This window comes from Erpetoichthys calabaricus, chromosome 8 (assembly GCF_900747795.2).
Source record: "Erpetoichthys calabaricus chromosome 8, fErpCal1.3, whole genome shotgun sequence".
Classification (NCBI taxonomy): Eukaryota; Metazoa; Chordata; class Cladistia; order Polypteriformes; family Polypteridae; genus Erpetoichthys; species Erpetoichthys calabaricus.
This window is the reverse complement of record NC_041401.2, coordinates 149,517,959-149,536,331: the sequence shown is the minus strand read 5'-3', so window position 1 is coordinate 149,536,331 and position 18,373 is coordinate 149,517,959. Positions and strand designations below refer to the sequence as shown.

At 38.3% G+C, this 18,373-nt stretch overlaps 1 protein-coding gene across 5 annotated transcripts in view; it reads right to left on the bottom strand.

Moving 5' to 3' along the window:
* The window catches only part of satb2 (SATB homeobox 2), a 223,698-nt gene that overhangs the window by 39,238 nt on the left and 166,087 nt on the right, over positions 1 to 18,373 (bottom strand). For all 5 annotated transcript variants that reach the window (XM_051930522.1, XM_051930521.1, XM_028807591.2 and 2 more), the window contains one exon: positions 18,135 to 18,290. In XM_051930522.1, the coding sequence (XP_051786482.1) occupies positions 18,135 to 18,290 (156 nt within the window). The remainder of the gene's footprint in view (positions 1 to 18,134; positions 18,291 to 18,373) is intronic.

Below are 18,373 nucleotides of genomic sequence, written 5' to 3'. Positions count from 1 at the left end.
TTAACAAGGGGGCAATTACTTTTTCACACAGGGCCATGTAGGTTTGGATTTTTTTTCTCCCTAAATAATAAAAACCATCATTTAAAAACTGCATTTTGTGTTTACTTGTGTTATATTTGACTAATGGTTAAATGTGTTTGATGATCAGAAACATTTTGTGTGACAAACATGCAAAAGAATAAGAAATCAGGAAGGGGGCAAATAGTTTTTCACACCACTGTATATCTAAAACACCTTAATGGTCATAGTGCTGTCTATAAATTCAAAGGTGTGGATTTTATTTTGCAAAGATGAAAAAGTCTTTGTCTTATAATTAACATAGTGTAAATGTACATTGCACCTTTGTGATTGCCTAACATGAATCACTTGATGAGAACTGCAGAATTTAAGCAAATAATAGAATATCTGTGTTAAACTGAATAGAAAGGAAATGTATCTCAGATAAGTAGAAAGTCTCTCCCTGTTTTAAAAATCCAGGAGTTTTAAAAACTAAGCAGTTAAAATGATTTGTTTCAATTTATAAAGTGACGCAAGAGCTGCCTAGAAGTCATATTGTTATTTAGACTACAAAAGCTCAAACGAATATGCCACTTGACTTATATATACTTATATATACTGCATATATAAATGTAATGAATTATTATTATTATTATCTTCTGTAAGAAATCTTGTACAAAAAGGAGTAGTTTAAAGGAAGGTCCAAGCTGAACTTAATTCACAGCTCTAAGTCTATTTACATTTAAACCTTCCCTTTTCAAACTTTTCAAGTCAGAATTCTTTGAGGTCCTTACAACACATGTATTTCTAAAAATGGACCAAAACATACTAAAATGCTGGATGATGCTTAGCAGCTGGGTCCAAGTTAATTCATAAATTTCATTTTGATTATTCATGTGAACGAGAAGGTTCTTGTCAGGATCCAGTGCAAATTCCAAACTCATATGACCAAGGAATAAAGCACAGCAGCACAAGATGTGAAGAAACATTAAATCAAGTTCTTATACGTACACTTTCAGCCAGCAAGAATGGTGAAATTTGATTATCTCCGCTGGAGCAGCCAAAGCAGCAACACCAGCTGTCGAGTGAAGAGCCCTTCTTGGCAGCCTGTGTGTGTTAATAACCTGATCACTGAGCTACTCTCACCTCTAGAGGGGGGCAGCCTGGACCTGGGCCCAGCTGTAGCAGCTGGAGGTACTGAACTGTAAACCCCTTGGGAACCAAACCAAATCTGCAGCCCAGCACTGCAAGGGATAAATATGCCCAGGGCCAAAGTCATGCATACACTGTATATGTACCTTCATGTACGTCAGCTAAGACAAGTCTATTTAACAGCCCAGTACAAGGCATCTAAGAAAAGATTAGCCTTGGTCATATTATTGTTATTGGGTCATGTGTACTTTTAAAGAAAAGAAAAAAGCTGTAATGTTTTAAGACTTAAATACCCTCAGCTGCAAACCAACCCCCACTCAGCACACCTCCACCCTGTAGTGTCTGCTTGAATGGTCAAAATGCAAGCACAAACAACATCCTGACAGAGCCTCAGACCACACTTTGAGTCACATTTTTTGTTATATTGAAAAAAAAAAATCTCCTAAAACTAGTGAAAATGACATATGAAATAGCAAAATCTCATTATCTGTAAAGCACAATCTGTTTGTTTGTTTACTTGTTATAAACTTATTTTTTTCAAGACGCAGACATTAAATTTGGACGACATGTACTTCCAACCATAGAACAGATGTTTGACATATAACTTACAGACATGGTTGGTAAGGGTGGTTTGGGTTCAGAGTGTATGACAAGAAATACAACAGTGAGATTTTGGTGTGATTGTTAGCATGTTTGTCTTTCATGCAGGAAATCAGAGTTTAAATCCTGCTCACTACATTTCACTTTTCTTAATCAAACATATTCCCTTCCCTTACAATTTTTGTCATGGCCCAAGCTGCCCTGCGTGGTTTATTAATTAGGGTTACAAGCATAATCCAGCACTTTTTCTACTTTGTATCTGAAGTGACATAATTCAGATCTTCGACATCTAATTTTTGGAGGTAGTTGGCACACATGGTGCTTGTAATCCTATAGCTGCCATAAATCTCATAACAATTTGCAAACATACATTATATTTTTTCCATACACAATCACTTTTCCCCACTTTAAAGTTACCTTGAAGTTTCCAAATAGCACCTAGGCAAAGCTGAAAAATAGCTGTAGAGCTAAGTTTTCAAAATAGTGAGTGGTATGAAATACTATACAGTATGTATAACCATGATGCAGTACCACAAAGGTTGTGATGGTGATGTGATTGTTGGCACACTTTCCTTTTGACCAAAAATGTGGGTTTAATTCCCACCCATTATATTTAACATTTTTCTTTAAGTAGGAGTTTCCCTCACAATTTTTACATGGCTCCAAGCTACACAGGGAGGGGCCATATTATCTCTGGAGTTATTTATTGAAATTTGGGGTTCATTGCCACCAGAAGGAAAACAAACAACAAAAAATGTTGTATACTGTACAAATTAGAAAAAATGTAAAGATGATAAATTTGGTGATATATAGTTTGTTATTACTGTTAACTTTCCTACTTCACCACATTTTCACATGGACAACAACAGGAAACTGAATTGCAGATACAATAATGCATACTGTACATATTATGTAATTGCACACAAATGTTGACAAATGCAATAAAAAGCCTCAGTCCTATTATCCATCACTCTTTTTTCACTAATGTTATTCTTTGAACATAAAAAACAATACACATATTACCAAAATAATAATGATCAATGAATTTTATTGATTTTGCTTTTATCATTACATGGTTTAGAGAATCCAAAGCACATTTTGATAGCCAGGGAAACAAGAAGGTAACATACCTGGGAAAAACACCAATTTATTGCGTGGTAACCTCATGGACTCATGAAGCCTATATTCATGCTGCATTTTAATTTCATATTTGACTGAAATGTAACCTGTGTATAAATGCTTGAATCAGAAATGTTTAGAAATTTACATTATTTTACTTCACTGCTTATGCGATCTGATGCCAACACAACAGTGGAAGGAAAGTAAGGCTGTGGAATTTAGAGTGACTATCACCAACTACAACAGCCCAATTGATAGACATTTTCTGAAAGCAATGATGCAATTCAAGTGGGCATTTTTCAGAGAGAGAGTTCTGCAATCAGTCACAGACATAGGCAACCAAATGCTCCTCCACAACGTTTTAAAACTGTCAAACCACTGTTTTGCATCCAGACATCTATATGTCGCTACCAGAAGTCCTGCCTAATCTCCTGTGTCCTCAGGTTGCTGTGAACAGACATGGCAGTGACAACTGCATGTAAAGCAACAGCTATAATATTTTGTTTTCTGTTTTTATTTTTATTTTTTATTTATTTATTTATTTTATTTTTATTTTTTCTGTTATTTATTTTTCATTATCATGGGCTTTCAAATTCACAGATCTACTGCACTGAAAGCAGTTGCAAATAGTGCAGCAGCCAGCATGATGTTGGAATGATAGTTGTCATATTTTTCTGATATATTTGTTTTTAATAATTTTGCACATATGGGGCACATTCTGAATTTTGATCGTATATGAGTCACAAATTGGAACTGAATCCTTTTTTTTATCTGTTGGGTGAACATAGCCTAACACTCAATAATATCAGGATAGTTTGAGTTGGCAGTGGAGTTAAGGCTATGTTACATTACATGACTTTTCCAGCAATTTCCAGTCATAGCCTTTATTTACATAATCTTAGCCAGTCAGAGGCAGAGGGCAGTGTGCTCCTGTGAAGCTGGTCGCATAATGTGACATGCCCAGAAACTCACTCCAACTAGTCTGTGACTCACTCCAACAGATTTTGTCTTTAGTTGCAGGGGTGGGCCTGTGTGTATGACAGTTGACCACCAATGAATGCTCCTCTAGAAGTACAATTCATATAATGCATTGATGAGGAATAACACACATGGATTTTTTGGTTCTCACAAACATCAGAAAAGCTTGTTTGTCTGATGCCTCGTGCTTTACGTACCATGATGGAATGGAAAAATGAAAAAAAGCGAAAAGATTGCAGTTAAACTCGCCATAGTACTGTGCCAGCTCTATGAGACGGCATGATAATGTCTGCACCCAAATAGTAAATATGGCACGAGCAGCACTTTTCAGTCATTTAAACTGACGTTATCCAGTGAAGAAGTCAACAAATGCAATTGCCAAGTCTGGCAAATCCGACAACTGGAAGTCATGTAATGTGAATTTCTATTACTGATAAAAAGTTAGTATGTTTGCATTTCAGTTTTAAAATTTGTAAAAGAGAATTTGAACTGGACTATGGAACAAAATGCACTTTATATTGTGGAGAATGGCTGTGTCCCAGCTGGGACACCCTGGAGATGGAACGACCAGAAGAGAGGCAATATCTCCCCTGGGACACAAGAGGGCAGCCCCCCTGGTTTGCATCAGGACCACGGGACTAGAGCTTGGAAGCTCAACCATATTGGGGACCGTGGCCACTGCCAGGGGGCACCTGGACAATACCGGAACCCTGGACTGCAGCACTTCAGACACACCAGGAAGTGCTGCCGGAAAAGAATCTGGGAGCATGTGGAGCACAACCGGGTAAACTATAAAAGGGGCTGCCTCACTCCATTTGGAGAGATGGAGTTGGGAGTTGAAGGACAGAGCTTGTGGAAGAAGACTGGAGGTGGCAGAAGACAGAATATATAAAAAAAGAAAAGGACTGAGCCTATATTGCTGATTGGTGCACTGTGGACTGTGCAAGAGAAAGAAAATAAATAGTGTGTTTTATCCAAGTGTGCCTCTTATGTCTTTCTGTGTCGGGTAGGGTGGCTGGCACGCACCCTATAGGTGTCACAATGTTTATACTGAAGCATAGTTGAAAATAGTTCACCCTAGTTAACAGTATCTACTGAACTGTCCAAGTTGCTACTATAAAAATAATTTTTAATAAGATGCAAGGAAGGAAATCACTAGGCTTTTGTGTTGTTTTAATGATTCATACTGTGTAGCAATATATTGCTGTCAGCCTTAATCTCCTTGACGTAATTCTGTGTAATTACAGTTCAGCCTGAATCAGGACATTAAGCCTGACTCGGGATTACATGTAAACATCCGCATTACAGTGTTAATTCCAAATATCAGTGGGAACAGTATTCTTCTTACATCTTGTGGATAAACTAACAGACAGACAGACAGTCAGACAGACAGACAGGCAGGCAGACATTATCCAACCCGCTATATCCTAACACAGGGTCACGGTGGTCTGCTGGAGCCAATCCCCGCCAACACAGGGCACAAGGCAGGAACAAATCCCCGGGCAGGGCGCCAGCCCACTGCAGATAAACTAACATATGCTGCAAAAAATCATGAATATTTCTATACATTTTGCCACTCTAATGTAACTCATCAACCAAAACACAATGGTGTGTAAATGAGAAGCTGTAAAGCCAATTTTATAACAAACTGTAGATAAACCATTAATTGAATCAAGAAATAATGAATTCGGTTGCATGACTGATCACCATTGCACAAGAAAGTGCATGGCAAAAGGGCAAAAAGATTGTGGTCAAGCAGAAAGACAAAAAAGATGCCCCCTAAGCACTGTTAACAATGCAGTCAAGAAAAAAGCGCAAAGCATTCAGCTTCTACTGTTCTGATTGCAGCAGTGTGTTGGTGACTGTTTTAAAACATTTTACTTAAACTACAGGTACTAAATTTGCAACAGATCAGTGGATATTAGATATACCTTTCCTACTGTATTTATGTTGTGTTTTTGGTTTTGGTATTTATGTTGTGTTTTGGTATGCACACATTTCTGTTACACGTAATTACATTTTCTCTTGTTGAAAATAATTCAAAGTTTTTGACTCGTTTTTCCTGGAGTAAACATTGTGGAGGCTAAAGCAGCTAGCCCTGTGTCATAAATGATGTCAACAGATGATATCTTTGAGATTATTGGACCTTTATGCATGTATTGGTCTCAAGATCAATTAGCATCTTGTCTGTGGTTATTTCCTGCATTGCACCCAGATACGTGTTTTAGAATGTAATATAATAATAATGTGTACTTAGTCTCTTCCTTATCAATCATACTTGAATGAAAAAAAAACAGCTTGTCACGTTTGTGGATGATGCCAGATCTTCACAAACTGCTTCAAGTAATAATAGACAAAATGGATGAGGTTTTGTAAGAGGACTATTTGTAGCAGCACTAACTCTTGCATCAGCTAGGATGACTTGGTGCTGAGCTAGTATTATGAATGTATGTTTACTAAATTTTAGTAGGGTTTTCAAAGTATGAGGAATACGTATTTGAATTCACTTCTGAGATTCTGTTCTTATTTAAATATGATTTTGAAGTATTTCCAATGGCATTTTGTTTTGATACAGGACACCACAATTTTTTGATTCCTGTTACTTCAGTACATTTGTAATTTGAGAGCATGCCCATGTTAATCAAACACAGGAAGCTCTGCAGTTTACTTGTGACTTTACGCTGTAGGACAATAAGTAAATAAATATAGGTAAATAACATTCGATCTGGCTTTTATATAAGTAACATATAAATGTTTTAATGTAAAGACCATCACAAAACATAATCACAAACAAGACTTTGCCCAATACCTTGGCAAGCTCTGTAAGCCCTGTTTTTTCTTTGAAGGACACGTGTTGGGCAGACTGACTGGCAGGATGACGCCCGACCTGTTACTGCATCCAAATGGTGCCATTTTTCGCCTTTATGCCTGAGGCAGCTGCGTTGTTCTGTTTTTATGTGTGCATGGACATTTCTTGAGAGAAGGGCTTCTGTTCTCTTTTTCTGATGTAGAACCCTCGTCCTCATCTGAGTTCACCCTTGCTATAGCATGTCTTTATTTGAAAACAGCAGTGTCAGATCGGGGCGAGCGTGAACGTGACTGAGAGAATAAAACTGAATAAAAAAAAATTACTAACCTTTACAAGTACCATAAATTTACACCGGCTGTTACAAACTCAAATCAAATGTATGTTTTTATTCTATAATAGTAAGAATAAGAGCAGTTCACTTCTCAAAAAAGAGGCGTCTGTGATCGAACCGGCAACTTTTTGATTACCAGGCAGCAGTTCTTACCGCTGAGCCACCAAAGCGCTCATATTAAGGGTGTGTCAATGTCGCACCCTAACAAGTTCTTTTTCTGCAGTTATATTCTTGAATAAAAGTGCACTTGTTTTGCTATACTTGTACCTTTTATGAAAGTGTTTATTTGATATTTGGACTTCAGGCTTCACACATTATACACTTTGTTTCTACATTTTGTCAATTATTACTAAAACATGAAAAACGTTTCTGTTTTAACGATGTGTTTACATAGATTATTGTAGACACGGAACACACGTAATGCATGTATTCCAAATAACAATATATTATTTACCCTATACAACTCCCGGCAACTCACACGCAGGTAAACAGACTTGAGCTGAGAGAACTTTCTGCGTTGGTTGGGGGCTGGGATAGAAGGCTGCTTGTTGCTTGTGTTGATCGACACATTTACAACACAAAAAACACTGATGGAGAGGTGCGAAGGGATTTAAGGTGGTTCGAGATTACAAGTTTTTTTGTAGGCTTTGGTAATTCTAGTATCAATAAAATCAGTTCTGGTGAGTCAAATGTACAATACTAGATGCAAAAGTTTGAGTTTGAAATAGAGAACAGAACTATTATTCAAGTACACAGCCAAAAAGGAAAACTATGATGTGATAGCTCTACAATGGACTGCCATTCTGTTCAGGACCATTTCCTGCCTTATGCTAGCCCTGTGTTTTTTTATTATTTTATTTTATGGTATGCACGGTACCTCTCAGATGCAATAATTATAATAAAAATGGAACATAGGTCAACTCTTCATTAAAATAAAACTCATCATTTTTCTCATAAATACTACTGTATATTTTATTTAGTTAAGCTCACACTGAACTTTATCAAACAAGAGTAAGCAAGAGTAAAATGAGTACAAAGTATTTTTGGTATGGAAGCGTATCACATTCTGATGTAGTTATATTGTATTTCTATAAATAATGAACCATCAAATGGCATATATTCATTCTGTGCATGTATACAGTATGTATTTATATGGTATGTACATATATCAGTAGCTTGTAGGGGGCATCCATCCTCAAATGTCAAAAAGGACAAAAGGTACAAAAACAAATAGTTTAAATATACAAAAATATGAGGTGTATGCACAGAACCTAAAGTGGATATACCTAAGTGCTGGTACTCTCTGGTTGATATTGATTGATTGATTCAGTCAAGTGAGGTGGTGGGTGGGCATTTTTCTCAAGTTTCAAACTGCAAGATACAGTAAAATAAGAGTGATGATTTGGGGGTGGAAGTGGTATGCTTTGGTTGGGTCCCCTTACAGTTTTGAGTGCCGTGATATACCAGTATTTGATCAACAAGCGAGCAGGGGGATGGGATTGGATATGCATATTGCTCAGAAACACTGCTGGTAGGAAGCCAATGCTGCCAGTATACAATTAGTAAGGTGTGCATGAAGAGTATATCCAAAATACAATGTAAATGGGAAAACAAATAGCCCATGTCCCTAATGAGCCATCTTCGTGTTCACTGACTAAATTATGGAGTGCTTACACTACTTTTCACAAAATACTCAACAAAACACATCCCTAATGCATCCTGTAACTCTTTCCCCAACTTCCTCTCCTCATCTCACCACCTTGTTTCTCGTGCCAGCTACACTATTACCACTTCTGATCCACACAATCCCAAGGTAACTAGTTCTCATGTGAGATGGGTATTTTAACCTTTGGAATCACTTATGTTCACCTCAGAATCCCTTCCCATTCAGAAGGTTTATTTTAATTTGGACCAGAAACATTAAGCTAGAGCTCCATAGGGTCAGCAGAATGACATTGGTCTTAAAGCAGCAGAATATCATGACAACCTCTTGCCTATTTCCCCTAATGGTGCAACCATTCTACACTGTATAAATAACTATATATACTGAACATTTTCAAATCTAGAAATCAAATTCAATACACTTTTTATTAATTACAATTTCAACACCTTATGTGCTAAGATAAATATATACTGTATCACCAATGAAAAAGATAGCATATATACTTGAAAACTGGAAAATTAAAAATCTCTATGTATATACAATAGTAAAAAATACCAATAAGTGTATGCTGAGACTTTCAGCGCTTTGCAAACTTTTTATAAAAATGTAGGGAGGGAAGAGATTGCCAAATGAAAGGCAGATTTTTACTATTCCCAGACAAAAAGTCATGATGCTTGCATTATTATTCACATACCATTCTTGCCTTCATTTTGTGCCTTTATTAAATAAATATTCTTCCCCTGTTCCTTCTGTTCATTTCAATTCAATAAGTGTCTAGTGGAATAAATGTGGTTGGTAAAAATTCTTACTAACTTAATCTAGGACTGCAAGGAAAATTACCAATTATTGTATGAAAAAGAAGTATATAAAACATTGCTTCTTTTAGCTTCTGTTCTGCAGGACAAGTAGTTTTACATATGCTTATGTTCATAACATTGTCTGTAACAAAAAAGGTATTATTCAATATAGTATAAGAGAAGCCTATCAATAAACAATCTCTGTATTTTAGGCAGATCAAATGTTCTTCTTATGCTAGACAGATCATGAATACAGATGACAGCTCTAGTAATTCAAATTTTCAACAATATCTTTTCTCACCTGTTATTGGTGTATGTGCTTAATAGGGCATTTGGTCCCCAGGGGTTGCTGCAGTTCCCCAAACACAAAAGATTCTATTTTGTGAAACTCTTTCACAATGAAGGGTTTTCCACACTTCAAACTATACTTCAATTCTCAGCAATACTGTCATCTCTCCACTGCTCCTCTAACAAGCTTTGTCCTTCTCCTCCTCCTCTCAACTTTGGCTACCCATGTTTCGAGGTGAGCAGCTCCCTTTATGTAAAACCCTGGAGCACTTCCGGTGTCGCAAAACTGTGGCTTGGGAGGACTTCCAGGTGACAAAGTATGGCTTGCTAGTTCCTTTTACACCCCCTGGCACCACACACGGAACCCGACAGAGCTGTACCAATGAACTACAGTTCCCAATCTATAGTGGTGCCGTAACCTAGGGAGGCTGCCATTTCACACCTTGGGGGAGACAATGCCCTAAGCAAACTGTCTTCCCCTGTCTTTCCATGCCATTGGCATCCTGGCCAGGTAAAGATCCCAGCACAGCTCCAGCCAAGATTCCAGTCCCCACAAGGTTTGTTCCACAGACACAATTGTAATAATTCTGGAGCAGGGACAACTGTATATGTATTAAAATACAGGAACTAATCATCTAAAATGCAAACTTTGAGAAACAAAAAATATCTACAGAGAAGATTTAAGCCAATTGGAGACATCCAAGAAAGCAGAAAGAAGAATTAGAATTGAAGCTTAGCAAATAATTACACAATCTAAATAAATATTGCATATGCATCTGTAGTTTTAGCTCTTACATTTATGTAATGGAGAGCACTTTATCTATCTATCTATCTATCTATCTATCTATCTATCTATCTATCTATCTATCTATCTATCTATCTATCTATCTATCTATCTATCTATCTATATTTACTTGAAATTTCTTACAGACAACTAAAGTTTAAAGTTTACAGGTAAGCAATGATTAATATGAGTAAAATGCATTAATATAAAATCTATCTATAAAATGCCAGAATTTATCTTAGCAGCTTTTGGCACAAAGCAGGGTCTAACTAACTTTTGCATTTATATTCTTTTAAGGGTCACTTTAGCACAATAAGAGTTAGCAGTATTGATCTTGTTGTTTGCACACACCTGAAATCACTCATACTGGGTCAACTTAAGATTGCTAAATGACTTAGCATGCACGAAACAATGAAGTACCCAGAAGAAAAGCAAACTGCAGTTGCTAAGCTGAGATACAGAGCACTGTCACTATCTATTGCATTAGCATACCAAGCACAACAAGTACATTGTGAAAATATAGCTTATTCAGAGCATCCAGAAAGTATTCACAGCGCATCACTTTTTCCAAATTTTGTTATGTTACAGCCTTATTCCAAAATGGATTAAATTCATTTTTTTCCTCAGAATTCTACACACAACACCCCATAATGACAACGTGAAAAAAGTTTACTTGAGACTTTTGCAAATTTATTAAAAATAAAAAAATTGAGAAAGCACATGTACATAAGTATTCACAGCCTTTGCCATGAAGCTCAAAATTGAGCTCAGGTGCATCCTGTTTCCCCTGATCATCCTTGAGATGTTTCTGCAGCTTAATTGGAGTCCACCTGTGGTAAATTCAGCTGATTGGACATGATTTGGAAAGGCACACACCTGTCTATATAAGGTCCCACAGTTGACAGTTCATGTCAGACCACAAACCAAGCATGAAGTCAAATGAATTGTCTGTAGACCTCAGAGACAGGATTGTCTCGAGGCACAAATCTGGGGAAGGTTACAGAAAAATTTCTGCTGCTTTGAAGGTCCCAATGAGCACAGTGGCCTCCATCATCTGTAAGTGGAAGAAGTTCGAAACCACCAGGACTCTTCCTAGAGCTGGCCGGCCATCTAAACTGAGTGATCGGGGGAGAAGGGCCTTAGTCAGGGAGGTGACCAAGAACCCGATGGTCAGTCTGTCAGAGCTCCAGAGGTCCTCTGTGGAGAGAGGAGAACCTTCCAGAAGGACAACCATCTCTGCAGCAATCCACCAATCAGGCCTGTATGGTAGAGTGGCCAGACGGAAGCCACTCCTTAGTAAAAGGCACATGGCAGCCCGCCTGGAGTTTGCCAAAAGGCACCTGAAGGACTCTCAGACCATGAGAAAGAATATTCTCTGGTCTGATGAGACAAAGATTGAACTCTTTGGTGTGAATGCCAGGCGTCACGTTTGGAGGAAACCAGGCACCGCTCATCACCAGGCCAATACCATCCCTACAGGGAAGCATGGTGGTGGCAGCATCATGTTGTGGGGACGTTTTTCAGCGGCAGGGACTGGGAGACTAGTCAGGATAAAGGGAAAGATGACTGCAGCAATGTACAGAGACATCCTGGATGAAAACCTGCTCCAGAGCGCTCTTGACCTCAGACTGGGGCAACGTTTCATCTTTCAGCAGGACAACGACCCTAAGCACACAGCCAAGATATCAAAGGAGTGGCTTCAGGACAACTCTGTGAATGTCCTTGAGTGGCCCAGCCAGAGCCCAGACTTGAATCTGATTGAACATCTCTGGAGAGATCTTAAAATGGCTGTGCACCGACTCTTCCCATCCAACCTGATGGAGCTTGAGAGGTGCTGCAAAGAGGAATGGGCGAAACTGGCAAAGGATAGGTGTGCCAAGCTTGTGGCATCATATTCAACAAGACTCGAGGCTGTAATTGCTGCCAAAGGTGCATCAACAAAGTATTGAGCAAAGGCTGTGAATACTTATGTACATGTGATTTCTCAGTTTTTTTATTTTTAATAAATTTGCAAAAACCTCAAGTAAACTTTTTCATGTTGTCATTATGGGGTGTTGTGTGTAGAATTCTGAGGAAAAAAATAAATTTAATCCATTTTGGAATAAGGCTGTAACATAACAAAATGTGGAAAAAGTGATGCGCTGTGAATACTTTCCGGATGCACTGTATCTCTAGTCATTCTAAGAACATGCCTTAGATGGTGCTGAGATGCCTTCAGGCAGAACTCAACATTGTCAAGTTCCACGGCTGTCTAAAATATTTATCTATAAATGTCATAATGGTTATGGCAACCATTATTCACATAAATTTCTTATAGACAACTAAAGTTTGAAGTTTAAAGGTAAGCAATGATTACTATGAGTACAATGCATTAATATAAAATCAATTATGTCTCATAAAAACTACCGTATATGCTCACGTATAAGTCGGGTCTTGAAACCCGAAAAATTGATCATAAAATCAGACCCCGACTTATACACCCATTCAAAAATGCGACGCTTAATATATATATATATTTTTTTTTTTGCATCTTCTTGCCTCCTCTCATATCACTCCAGTTTCTCAGATGCATTGAATTTTGCTGCAGCAGCACAGTTACCAATTTCTTTCGCTGCTTCAACAACATTTAATTTAAAACCAGCTTCATATTTTCTTCTGATCGAACGCTCCATCGTAGATAAGGGATGCTCTTACGATAAAGGTGTATGAGGGTGTGAGATAAAAAAACACAAAACAGTGCAAACCTTGCTTTGGAATAGTTTGGGTATTTAGGCACAATAGAGAGAGAGAGGGGGGTTAGGAGTACACATTGATACAGCGCATTGCCGCACCCACATAGAAGAAAAAGACAGTGTACTCCGGGGTTACTCTCTCAGGTGGTCGTTAGCATATCATAATACCTTGTACCAATAGCGTGAGTTTTCTGCATTCGACTTATACGACCAACATTATAAAATACCAGAAATTATATTGTAAAATCAAGTCCCGACTTATCCATGGGAGAACTTATCCGCAAGTATATATGGTAAATAAAAGGAATCCCCACAAAACATTCATAACATAGATTTATGTCTATTCTTCCAACAAAACATTCTGTCTCTCTAATAGACCTGTACTGGTATCCCTGCCTAATGCCCTTCTTGCATTGCCTCTGTGCTTCAGTTTTGGTATTTCTAAGACCTGTTCTGCTTTCATTTTGAATTTCTCTCAAGCCTGTGCTATTTTGTAGTTGTCCAAGAACTGATTATTACACCTTATTCTGTAGCTTTATCATCACCCGATATAATCATCCATCCATCCATCCATTATCCAACCCGCTATATTCTAACTACAGTACTGTAGTGCTGGAGCCAATCCCAGCCAACACAGGGCACAAGACAGGAAACAAACCCCGGGCAGGGCACCAGCCCACCGAAGGGCACAGACACACAAACAAACCAAACACACACTAGGGACAATTTAGGATCACCCGTGCACCTAACCTGCATGTCTTTGGACTGTGGGAGGAAACCGGAGCGCCCAGAGGAAACCCAAGCAGACACAGGGAGAACATGCGAACTCCATTCACAGAGGATCCGGGAAGTGAACCCAGGTCTCCTTACTGCAGCAGCACTACCACTACGCCACCATACCGCCTCCGATAGAATCAAATGAGTAAAAACATGTCACATTACTTACAGCATACCTTAATTTCCTTGAAGTTTATACTTCCTAAGAAAAATAATTAAATCTTTTCACACTTAGTGCAACCTCAACTTAGATTACAGCATAAACACCTGTACATTTTTACAATCTAGTTTACCTGGCATGGGTTCCAAACATAGTTTTAATAATATTAAGTAAATTCATTCATTGTTTTTTTTCAAGATTTCTTTTCTGGTTTGATTTTCCATAAAAATGATGAAATTTTTAATGAAAGGATCATTATGTTCTCATACAAAGCAGCACACCAGGTAGAATCAGAGCAGATCCTGATGCAGCTTTTATAGGAATAGTAGCCTAGTGTGCTTATTCTCTGGGTATGCTCACTTATGAACATATTGGTATATATAATTGAACAATGCCTTTCTATTCATAAAGCCGAGTTCATGATATCTACTATTGAAGATAATGCTTGGCATAAAGGCTTGTCGTCCAGTTAGAATTCAAATTGTTCATGTCTTCACGTCTTAAACTTTGGGTGTTGCAAAAGCATACATTTCCATGGTGACTTATGATTAATTGTAGTCTACCTGGCTGGAAGAAGATTCACAGTTGTTTGACTAATGTGTTAAAGGCTAACTACACTTCACTTTAATGAATCTGTAGATCAGGGTTGAATGAAACCGTCAATTAATACAATATAAGTTTCATCAAAATCAGAAAGACCAATAAAGCACCAGAGTAAACAACACCTGCATATGCATATACAAAATGCATATAAATAAATTTCAGCCAAATTTCTACCATCACACCTTTTAAACTGTTCCCATCTGATTAAATACTGCCTAAGCCATCTATGGAGCACCTGTTGCCTTTATAGTCCTGTGTTGTTTTACTTTGAATCACAATAAACAAACTACAGTATCTGCAAGCTAATGGAGCTACAAACAAGCAAACAAAATACTCAAAGCAGATGTGATACCTGCTTAGTACTTCTTTTATAATTGTCTCCTCCCCCCACACTCAGCTCTTCTCACCTTCTCCATTCTCCTCCCCCCTCTCCTGCCCCCACAGCCTGTCTCTCTCTGTCCCTCTCAGCTGATGACATCAGAAGGGAACTGTGTAGACTTCATCCCAGTAAAGCTGCAGGTCCTGATGGCATCAGTCCCAGGGCGCTCAGGTGCTGTGCTGCCCAGCTGTGTGGAGTTCTACATCTGATCTTCAACATGAGTCTGAAATTGCAGAGGGTCCCGTCACTCTGGAAGACATCCTGTCTGGTTCCTGTCCCCAAAAAGACCCACCCATCGACCCCCAGCGACTACAGGCCAGTGGCTCTGACTTCACACATCATGAAAGTGCTGGAGAGACTTCTCCTGAAACATCTGCGTCTGATGGTGGAGCCCTGGCTGGACCCGCTACAGTTTGCTTATCGGCCCCGTATCGGCGTGGAGGACGCCATCATCTATATGCTGAACCAGGCTTATTCTCATTTGGACATTGTTGGGAACACTGTGAGGGTCATGTTTTTTGACTTCTCCAGTGCTTTTAACACAATCAGGCCATCACTGCTGGGGAATAAGCTCACGGAAATGCAGGTGGACGACCCATTGGTAGCCTGGATTACGGACTATCTAACCAATCGACCACAGCATGTCCGGCTGAAGAGCTGCTGCTCTGATAGCATCCTGAGCAGCACGGGGGCTCCGTAGGGAACTGTCCTATCACCCTTCCTCTTCACCCTCTACACATCTGACTTCAGGTACAGGTCTCAGTCATGTCACCTGCAGAAATTCTCTGATGACTCTGCCATTGTGGCCTGTATCAGGGATGGACAGGAGGATGAATACAGGGGTGTGGTGGACAGCTTTGTGGAGTGGTGTGAGCTGAACCATTTACAGTTAAACATCACAAAGACAAAGGAACTGGTTGTGGACTTTAGGAAGCAGGCTCCTCTTCCCACCCCTGTCACCATCAGAGGAACGGATGTTGAGGTGGTTGAGGACTACAGGTACCTGGGGGTACACATTGACAGTAAACTGGACTGGTCCAAGAACACCAACACGGTTTTCAAGAAAGGGCAGAGCCGGCTTTACCTACTGAGGAGACTCAGGTCTTTCAATGTCTGTAGGAAAATGCTGACTATGTTCTATCACTCTGTGGTAGAGAGCGTGGTGTTTTTTGCAGCTGTGTGCTGAGGCAGTGGGGTGAAGACAGCTGATGCCAACAGGCTGAACAAGCTGATTAAAAAGGCTGGTTCTGTCCTGGGTGTCAGACTGGAGAACCTGGTGGAGGTGTCTGAGAGGAGAATGCTGAAAAAGCTTCTCAGTATCATGGACAATCCCTCTCACCCCATGCACGCCTCCTTGATGGGTCATCAGAGCACACACAGCAAAAGACTCATTGTCTCCAAATGCAGAACCGAACGCCACAGGAAATCCTTTCTATCTGTGGCAATAAGACTGTATAACTCTTCCTCATTCTGTAGGTGATCTTTTTCAGAATTTTTGTCATTAGGTCTCATTTGGTTTTTTTTTTATTTACTCATCTGTATGTTACTGAATGTTTGTTTCATCCCATCATCACATGCTGCTATCTCATTTACTCATGGCACAAACACTAAGTCACTTTTCGTAACCACTTGCACTAATAATCTGTTGTTTTATTATATCTGTTATAGTTTTAGTTATAGTTGTTTGTTGCTTTGCACAAATTAGTTATACAGTTATAATACAAACTATTAGAGTTATTTGTTACTTTGTTTAGAGTTGTTATTCTGTTTGCACTATTACTATTGTTCTTTTTAAACTCTTGACTACCTTATCTTTATTCCTCTTGTTGCACTGAGCATGTAAATGACAAAAGAATTTCCCTCGGGATAAAGAAAGTTCTTATCTTATCTTATCTTATCTTATCTTATCTTATCTTATCTTATCTTATCTTATCTTATCTTATCTTATCTTATCTTATCTTATATAGTGCAGTCCTGGAAAAGCTATTACCCTTGATGCATACATGTCAACATGTTTTATTTGTTGTGAAAACTCCTGATCCACATGTATTCCATGCAAACTGAAGAATACAACACATTTTTATCAACTATAGGTAACAAAGTCAGAAGAATATCTTAGCATTTGCTACCCTTTGAACAAATGTGAGACTAATTGGGTATGTTTGCTTCATTTTGTAAAATGCTGTTGTTTAGAGCTGTTGCTGTTACAAGTTAAATGGTGTCATGTGGAAGTAAGCAGATATTTGGATGACAAAATAAAATGCTACTTTACATGAAAAAGACATTAAGTACATGGGGTATGTGTTGCAATGCTTTACAAAAGACTAACTCAGTCACAAAATGAGGTATATTATACATTATGTGATACTGAACTGAAATTATTCTGGATGCAGTTAGGCACATTAACCCTCCAGGATCTGGGTTTCATATTTCTGATGCTTTCAGCATGTTTTATATCAACATCTTCATTCATTTTTGATTTCACTTGCATTTGACATTAAATTAAAGAAAGTAACTGACCTTGATGAGTTATACAGTATTACAGTAACAACATAATTGGCAATCAAATAACTGTAATGCCAATTTGATTTTTAGCTGCTTAATGTGGAGTTCAGGAAAGATTACAAAGGCCATCTTGAGAAATAAAAATTAACTAAACATAGTAGAATACAAGATTAATGGGACATGGAATACCCATGTTTAAATGCATCATACAAATTATGTAAAGATTAAGTATTTTGTTTTAATGAAGAATTACAGGTATGTGAGTCATGAGTGAAATTAACTTTGACTTGACTATATTTTCTATTTTCAAGTCAAGGTGTCAGTTATCAACTGTAACCCAACTGCATCTGCTGCATTAAACTTAACACAATTCCCTATATGTTCTTTTCTGATGAGTATATGATATGGTCAAAAAATCAATGTGCATTTATTTATTAATAATAAATTGTATGAAACTCACCTGGCTCTTGTTGGCTGCCACCTTAGCAAAAAGTGCCTGTGACACTTTGGCTCTTTTCATTTCTTGCTGAATTTCTTCGTAAATTGCTGATGTGATAGACAATCCAAGGCCTTCCACTTTTAGCGGGAGTTCTGTGCTTGGACCCGTAGATTTAGACTAGTAAAAAAAAAGTGGGAAAAGACACTATTAATGACTATTTTCTGTGAATCATAATTGTTCAGAGCCTCCACACTATCAAG